The 9,202-nt window shown below is 36.4% G+C and overlaps 1 protein-coding gene across 1 annotated transcript in view; it reads left to right on the forward strand.

Annotated features, from left to right (window-relative positions):
* Positions 1–6,631, forward strand: part of TMEM244 (transmembrane protein 244) — a 9,218-nt gene extending 2,587 nt beyond the window's left edge. Inside the window, exons 2-6 of the mRNA XM_009870775.1 lie at positions 695–780; positions 1,152–1,225; positions 3,989–4,114; positions 5,632–5,676; positions 6,537–6,631. Coding sequence (XP_009869077.1) covers positions 695–780; positions 1,152–1,225; positions 3,989–4,114; positions 5,632–5,676; positions 6,537–6,631 — 426 coding nt within the window. The remainder of the gene's footprint in view (positions 1–694; positions 781–1,151; positions 1,226–3,988; positions 4,115–5,631; positions 5,677–6,536) is intronic.
* The last annotated feature ends 2,571 nt before the right edge of the window (positions 6,632–9,202 follow it).

Genomic DNA, 9,202 nt, shown 5'->3' on the forward strand with positions numbered 1-9,202 from the left:
AAGAAAATTCTTAAATCATTGCATTTGTTGTACCTGGACAAAAAATTTATTTAACAGTCTACTCCTAACTCAGAAACTGGTATGCTTTAATAGGAAAAAGCAAAATGTAGTCATGGGTCCTTTCATTATAAAGCATCATGGAGCACAATATTAGAGACGGACCATATGAAACTGGTAGCAATTCTCTCTACAGTCACTGTCTTTCTCATGACTGCTTTCTATCTATACTTTTTCAGAGGAGAGTAGAGTAGAAGATGCAGAGTGGAGGAGATAGGCAAAGAAACCAATGAAACAATAAAGAAAGTTGGGAGTTAAAATAATGGCCATTGAAAGAGGGAAGGTACAAAGAAGTAAAGAAAGAGGAAAGGAGAAATATGACATGATAAAGCACTAGCTAGAGTAAGAAAATATAAGACAATCTGGAGTCTATAGAAAAGAAAAAATGATATTACTGACCACTTTACTGACTGTAGTAAATATCTTCAGTTTCAAGTTCTTAAGCAAACACACAATATTCCCAAAGCAGTTGCTCAAGTTTAATGTATAGCTGTCTAGTCCACATATTTTGTTTTCCATTTTTTTCTAATTTTTTTTTTCACATTATGATTGATAAAAAACTGGAATTATTTTCTAACAGTTACGTACCTAACGTAAACATGGCATTAGGTTTTACGGTGGTTTTTTCCTTTTGCAGGTTGTTTTGGCGAACCTGTTGATATGCATGGTAGTTTTCTACACTGTATACTATGTGGTCCTATCCGTGTGCTTCGCAGTATTCAGGTAAGATTTCCCTGTCTTTAACATGATGACGTACTACAGCTGGATATAACGAGTAGAGCTGTGACCCTGTAGAAGAGGCATCCAGACTGGAGGCATCCAGTCCCAGTTTTTATAGTCAATAAAAAAGACAAGTTAGAGTCACCCAGGAAATTTTTTACAATGTATAGTGCCAGATACCTCTTAAATAAATGTGGAGATCATGGACACTGTGTGCAAGGGCAAGACCACAACACACAATGGGGTGCAGACAGCTTATAAAAGCCCAGAGTATTCCATTTGAAATCGTATTTAAAAGCATCCATAATATGTCATATAATCACTAAGGCATTATTGAAAATCTCTGCTTAAATTTTTTCATTTTATTTCCACAGGATTAAAATGTTGGATGGCTTGGCACCTTTTGATTTTAAGACAAATCCCTCATGGATTAACCCATATTATTTAGGTAACTGAAGTTTGTTTCTCTTTTGTTTCCCAGTCATGAAAATAGATTGTACATGGATGTAAACTTGTCCTCCTTATGGACAGTATTTTAAAGCTGTTTCAGTAATTCTAATGATTTCTGTATTTTAACTACAATGCATTTAAATGCTTATTCATTTTGACAGCACTACTCATATCTTTATTTCTGCCTATCATTCAAATGTTTGTTAGGCTTTTCCTGGAGTTGTTCTTCTGATCTTGCATCATCTGAACAAAATGTGCTGCTTCACCAGGACGCTTCATGTTTATTGCAGAACAATTACCTATTCTCTGTAAAGTACCTCTACCAAGTTGTTAAATTTAATTTTCATGCTGCAGCAAATTTCTTATGAATCATTGAATCCAGATCTGAATAATAGGTCATATTCAACTAAGGGAAGTTTTGCTTTGGTAATGCCTGAATACAGAGGGCATTAAAATTTCAGCGTTTGACTGTAGCTCAATCCCTAACCATATCTTTATATATCCTAATTCAAATTTCGGCATTTTTATGTGAAGCTCTCAAAATACACTCTTTCTCCTAAACTGTCACTCCTAAAAACTTACATGCATACATGAAATTTTACCAGATTTGTCATCTATTTTACGAAGGTAAACCACATAATCCATCAGCAGAGTAAGTAAATCTCAAAAGCAATTTGGTTAGTCCAGTAGATTAAAAAGCATAATAAAAATGCATGGATATTTGTACAGTGTCGATACTGATTTCAGATGAATAAAGAACATCTCAGTTGCAGCAGTGGAAAAGAAAATTAAATCATATTCCATTAGAGTTACTTTTCAGGGCCCTAATGTAATTACTGTGTCTCAATATGATCTTTTTTCCCCAAAATTTTTATCAGCTAGTTTGATGCAGAATGTTCATATGCCAAAGATAGCAACTCTGTCATGCCACTAGTTAGTATTTCACCCTTCTTTCTGTCCACCCAATGAAATAATATGGAGTAAAAAAACATAATAGGATCTTTTTAAAGACAATGGACACAGAGACAGAACAAAGGTCTCTGAATAATGCTGCAAATGAGAATTAGTTTACTCAAGAGTCTCACTTATGCTCGCGAAAAACAGAATTGTGTCTTTAAAAGATAACCTCAAAATAAAAATGCAAGTCATCTCAGAACTGAGGTATCATCACTGGCCCAGTTTTGTAAAAGAGTTTACAGGACATCTGTCTACACTAAGCATTCCTTCTAGATTATAAAATTATTGTCATTATTTAAAGGGATATTGTCATCATTAAATATAATACACTAAAAATACTAAAATGTATATCAAACATTATTTTTTTAGTGTTATTTCCCACTTTCCTAGCTACATGTGGTTTTCCCAGTTATCATTTTCTTATTTTTCACATTTTTGTAAAATGCTGGGCAAAAGATCCCTAATACAGTAGGAACTAATTGATCATGTAAGGAAAAGAATAAAATTGCAAGGTACAAAATTCTGCCAAATGTATAAATTAAAGATAGTGAAAAAACAATGCAGTAGTCTTGGGTATTACATTACTGTGACAGAAAAAAAACCACCTTAAAAATGTGACGTTTCGTATGCCTGTGTATTTAAAGAGAACAGAATGCATTTAGATGGAAAAGTATATGAATTACAAATGCACGATTATAGCCTGTTGTATGGGAACTCAAGACTGACAGCCAGAAGAGACAGCATGCATTTTCCACTCAACCTCCTGCCATCCCAGGTAGCCACACAGCATAAAGTCAAACTTTGCCTTAAAAGTGGTTATTTTTGATCCCATTCCCCGTAACAGCAAGTAAACAAGCTGGTGGCTAAGCACCCCTCCATTGTTGTGTCAGGGAATACAGCTCATCGAATGCCGTGGTGAGGTTCCCAGCGTAGCTGCTTTGTCCTTTTCTGGACCACTTCCCTGCCCTAGGGGGAGGCACAGCTTGCCCATGCTGTTACCAGGAATTTTCTTGATCAGATAACTTGAATACTCTCCTCTGGCAGTATAACTTATTTATTATCACTTTGCTGGTAATCTCCAGTCATGGCGAAACACAAGGCAGAGCTCAGTGCTGAATGTCAGGCACGGCGACAGTTTGGGAGCTGTGGTGGCCTTCCTGTCAGCTGTGAGAAAAGCCAGGCTCCTGGTTTTATCTACCTTGAGATCCAAAGGGATGGATGGCCTCTACTCACCTCGTAGGCTCTGTGCTCTATCTCCCCTTGTATATCCTACATTTAAATTGTTTGGATATATATATATATATAAATATTCTGACATATACCACCTATATGTATATATGATGCAATGAAGTCAACAGGGAGAAAGCTATGAAATTTCTTACCAAACATAAGGACTTAAACCACACAATTCTGTTTTGGATGAGAAAAATTTGATCTATCGCAGCACCAACCAAATCTATCTGGCATCATATGCAAAGAGTGTGAGTGGTTCCTAAGTAAAATTTCCATGCCATTTGTCCTCTAGGTTATATAAACTGGTCATAATCCTCTTATGGTCATAATACTGTTAATCCTCATGTTTTTACATAAAATACATATCATTTTAAAGTCTATAGGCAAATCAGGATACAACCTATGCCACCCCTGTGGCAATAAACTTTATGATGAAAACTTTAGTGTAATAACTGATTTTGTTAAAAAAATTGCATATGTCTCAGACATTCATTACCTTCCTATTGCTATAATTTTGAATATGAGAACAAGCCTTTCAAAACTGGTGTAAATACTCCATTTTCAATTACAGTTCTTGTGATATCATTGGAAATAACTTTCTTCGTTTGTGGTCTGCTGTTTGCCCTGGTCGTGGAAGAATGGGTTTGGGATTATGCCGTAACAGTTACTATTATTCATATCATCATAACTTCAGTGGGTAAGTAGTATAGTAATCCAACAGTTCATATCAAACAGATCTACTGGGAGGAGTGTTTTTCTCTAAAAAAAAGCACAGCTGTCCATGTCCTGACACTTTAAGATCTACTCATTAACACTTCAGCTCTAGTTCAGAGTAAAAATGAGGCTTGCTTCAACACAGCCAATTAAATTTTTTTTTGAGTTAGATAATTTGAACTAAATCTAATTGAGGAAAATAAAGCATTTTACCATTGAAGCATTTTTTTTTCTTTCCCTGAAACTCCTACCCTCAAAGGACAGAAAAGGAAAAGAATTGCCTTCTGCAAATGAGACTCGTCATCACTTTTTGCCAGCACCTGGTAACCTGCTCTCTCTTCACATGCTGTTTAGCAGAATGCTGCTATGGCTGATTAGGAAATATATTTCAACTCCATCCTTGCCAAAATCAATTTGGGGATTCTTTTCTCCTATAACAACAAGCTTAGTGTGTTTAGTCTAGAATTTAGAAACAGGAAAAATATCACTTGCAAATTAGGTCTCCCTCCCTACTCCATAATAATTCATCTTCCGTTTTCCCATGCTTTGTCCATTTGTCTTTTAGCCCCAGATCCCATGACAAGTTAAGCTGGAGACCAACAGTGCCTTCATCTTAAAAAATTAAGCATAATTTCTCAGCTACTGAATTTGATTTCCTGGGACTTAAAATACCATTATTCCTTACAAATAACTTCTCTGTTTAAATCAACAAACTTACAAAACTACAACAAAAACTGTTTTGAACATAATTTATACAGGAAGGTATCTCCTATAATTGTATTAGATGATGCATTTAGATGTCCAAACAACCCCAGAAATGTTACTGTTTCTTGCAGATGGCCAGCCAAAGCTCTGCTGGCTGACTCTGAGCTGCCAGCACATGCAGTGTGTCTCCCATCTCACTTTACTACCTCTACAGTACTGTCAGTTTTTTAGTTTTCTTTTATTTTTTGTGGGTTTTTTTTGTTGGCGGGGGCAATATTGGGTCATATAATGGTCCTTCATCATGCAGCGGGGATGTGGTTAAGCTTGTGTGAAGCCAGGGCTCACTCGCAGAGAGCAACCCCAGCCCCTCTCTCACACAACGCATTGCCCATTAAACTGAAAATCATAGAATTGTTTCAGCTGGCAGCTGAATTTATTTCAATTGCAGCAGTATGTAGGCACCCTACCAGGGAACTGGTGTCTCTGTTGTGCTAAACTATGTACAGGTAAGTAATAAAAAAGGCATTTTTTTCCACAGAGAATCTAAGAGCTCCATTTAGCACACACTTACTAGGTTTAAGACTTGCCTTCCAATGGGATTGCTTGCTAAGCCTAATGGTATGGCCGAGTATCTGAATGATCAGGACCTAAATATGCATTTGCAATTTCAGTAAATGTACAGTGAATAATTTATGAAACATAACTAAGCAGACTTTTGATAACATAATGTAATGTTTGCATGTCCCCATCGTTTTTGTTTAAAAATTTACATATCTCCTTTTCTTCTCCTTGCAGTTATGTCTGAATTCCCCTTGATGTTACACTGGTGGTTGGCATTAGGTACAATTACATTCTTTAAAGCTTAAACTGTTAGACTCTCTGTAGAAAAATGGTATTTACAGTATGAATTGTTTGTATTAAATGTCTATTGTCTCACTAATTTGAGAACTGTCAACATTTAAAGAAATACATGCTCTTCATTTATACTTAAATGACACATGCAAGTAATGGTGGGCTAACATTTGCCTTGTTTTAAAAAACAATCTTCCATTTTAACACCAGAATGTACTCAGCTTATGATAATCTTGCAAACAAACAGCAGAAATGTTCATGTTCTTGAAATAAAATGTGATTAAGTCCTGTCTAATCAAACTATCTCACTTAACTCAGGTATCAGAAAGACAGTTGTCCAAACAAGTATTCCTTGATATTCTTTATAGATAGTGGAAAGAAACAGGCACCTTCAGAGACAATTTTTATAAACTCTAGGCACAGACACTTATGATACATGAGATAAATCCCAGTCATTTAGAGTGAATGGTGAACCCACATTTCTGGATGCTTAATCTTCTGTAAAATTTAAAGAATAGCTTTGTAGTAGAATATATTACCTTGCAAAATAGTTAAAGGACTGGCTTCTGTTTTTCCTTCCTACATGATGAATAACTAGGATCAAGAGCTGCAGTAAATTCCTAAATGATGGGGACAGGCAAATAAATTCTCTGTCCTGAAACTGGTTTTGCGTTAGTAGCTGCCGGGGCTGGTATTTTTGTAGGTGATTAAAGCCTCGGGGAAAATATTTAAATAGACAGGCCACTTTTAAGAAATTGAAGATTAAAAGAATGTCTGCTTGAAGTTTTATTGTAATGTTTGTATTCTGCTGTAAAAATTAATATAAACAATCCTATATTTTCTTCTAGGATCTGGAGTAATTTCAATGATCTGTGGAGGACAGATTTTGGCATACTACTTGTTCAAAGATAATTTCATTTACCCAATACTAGATGATTTTTGAAAAGGAAAATTAGTACTTGCCTGTGCACATAGCAACATAATTAAAATTACGTGAGCAACTGCCTAGGACTAATATTTAGTTTACCAGACCTCTTGTACCTTACATTTGTTTACAGTGTTAATGTCATAATTTTAGCCATTGTGTGTCATAGTTTTAGCTTTTGTATGTACATTTTCCACTAAGCAAATAATTTGCTACACTGTCTCTTTTCTTAAAAACACGAAAGATAAGAGCAATGATGCAACACTCTCACAAAATCCTACAAGAGAAAAACAGATTTGAATTGAATGTTTTCAGTATGCTTGTTATCTCTTGTATTTTATGAAATGCTGAGTCTACTTTGGTCTGGAATCTGACCTCTCACAAGTGCTGAGAAACTTTAAAGTCACCTTATCTGGCATAAATCACTATGGCTTTAAAGCAGTCTTTACTGGCAAACCCCTGGCAAAGAAGAGCTATGAACAGCACCTAGCTCTGCACCTCCTCTCATCATGAAGCTCTCAACTAGAAGCTGCCCCAGACAAGAGCAGGCAGACCTGCTATGCCCGGTGTTTGGCGGACCCCTCGGCTTCCAGGGATGCTTCAGACAAATGTTTTCTGCAATAGCTTCAGGCTGTTCTCCCTTGCACTAATGATCCATTTATGGCCTGACTGTGCTGGAATGAGGAAAGGCAAATGCTACGGACTGCCACTTATTTACATATCCCTTTCTCTCTCCCTCAGCTGCAAGCAGCCAATGCCAAAGTGTGAGTTTATGGGTAGTGGTAATTAAAAACAACAAACAAAACACAGTAGTGGCTTCAAGCACGTTAATAAAGTTGTAGCAGGAAAATTGCTAGAAGGCAACTTCATCTTAAATATGATGTCAGTGATTGGATTTCAACTGCAGTTTGCTTAGGATAACAAGACTGGGTTGCTGTTAGCACAGGAGTGCTAACTTGCATTTGCCTTAATCTCACTCAACAGATAATGCCTCTGAAGAATCTGTCCCCTGTTGATCTAATCAAACATCTTAAAATTTCTTGCAAGCTTTACAATTGTGAATTAAGTTTCAGTACTGAAAGTACAAATACAATGAGAAGTATGTTTCAGAAAGCTCCCAAAAGAATGAGTTTGTCTCTCATGAATGATACAGAAGCAAGGCATTTTAGAGATAAAACCACGTACATAAATCCATAGCACTGAATAAACATGGAGTTTACAACTTGTTCAGCACAATATGCTGCACACTAAAGTAGAGTGAATTAACTGACCTGCACTGATTACTGGTCTGAACCATGGACTGTTTTTAGTTTGATGGATTTGTATCTTCAGAAACATCAGAGTGCAGATAACTGACTGGTATTATGTGTTTGAAAAACGTTTGCACATTTTTTCCAGAATTGTTTTAGTTTGGAACTATAAAAACGGATGAGAAGAAAAGTACTGTCTGATGTAAATTAATACCTCTGCCCTCATCCTCATACAGTCTGTGTGTGTAGGCAGCGTGCCATGTGGCAGAACATGAGTGGATTAGATACAAAGTTAATCTATGGGTGGAACAAGTTCCTATTTTTAACCTTACAGGATTTTCCTCTCTGCAGGTCAGCCCAGCTGCAGCTTGTAGTAGCTCTGTTGCCCAGGCTTGCCATTTTAAACTTTTGTCTTCTATTTAAGATCTTACATCACCAGCAAGAGATACCTCCAGACCAATATGAAGAGTGCTCTTTAGTTCCAGAATTTCCCCAAAGCATGTACAACTAGGACAGTGCTAGATAAACAATCACAGCAAGAACTCTATTGAGGATTAAAAGCCTTAGTCCAGCCATTAAAGAGTCATTATCTCTTTGCATTACTTTGAGATGTGGAACACCAAGACAATTTCAACATTATTTCTTTCATCTTTTCCATCACTTTTATGTTGAGCACCAATGATAAAAATTACACATAATGTTCAAAGTGTAGATGAAGTTCATATTATAGAAATAAATATTCATCATGAAAGCAATATGAGCTATATCTGTCTGTGCATTACCTAGTCAGAAGCCTTCAGAGATAATATCTAATACTGTGTGATTTCTGTCTGATACACGGAACTGGTACTTTTGAGTATGACAAAACTCTCTGTTTCTGGAATGATAATGAAGTCACCCACTCGAGAAATTTGCATGTGACTGGTAACAGTCAAGACACAGGTGGAAAATAAGAGCTTCTGGAGGAAAAGAAGGACATTGTATATCTTTCACAACAGACTGTCAAAGACTACAAAGAAAGACTGGTCCAGAAGGCAGGAGGAAAACGGAGAAAACAGCAACAGGGACATGTGTTTGAAAAAAAGAGCACAATGAAAGCAAGGACAGAGAACACAGAAATGGAAAAGATCACTGAAAGAAGAAAAAAAATCTACAGTCTGAACTTGTAGCCCTGGAGTCTCACAACATGAGACTTGTATGCTGCAATCTGTTTTCCTGCTGGTTTATACATTACTCTAGGAAAGGTGGTCTCCACATCCTTAACTATAATCTCTGATGTTATGCCTGTGGCTCCTGCTCCAGAATTTTCAAAATTCTTTACTCTCTGACTCTGCAAGGC

The sequence above is a fragment of the Apaloderma vittatum genome, unplaced genomic scaffold, assembly GCF_000703405.1.
Source record: "Apaloderma vittatum isolate BGI_N311 unplaced genomic scaffold, ASM70340v1 scaffold19240, whole genome shotgun sequence".
NCBI lineage: Eukaryota > Metazoa > Chordata > Aves > Trogoniformes > Trogonidae > Apaloderma > Apaloderma vittatum.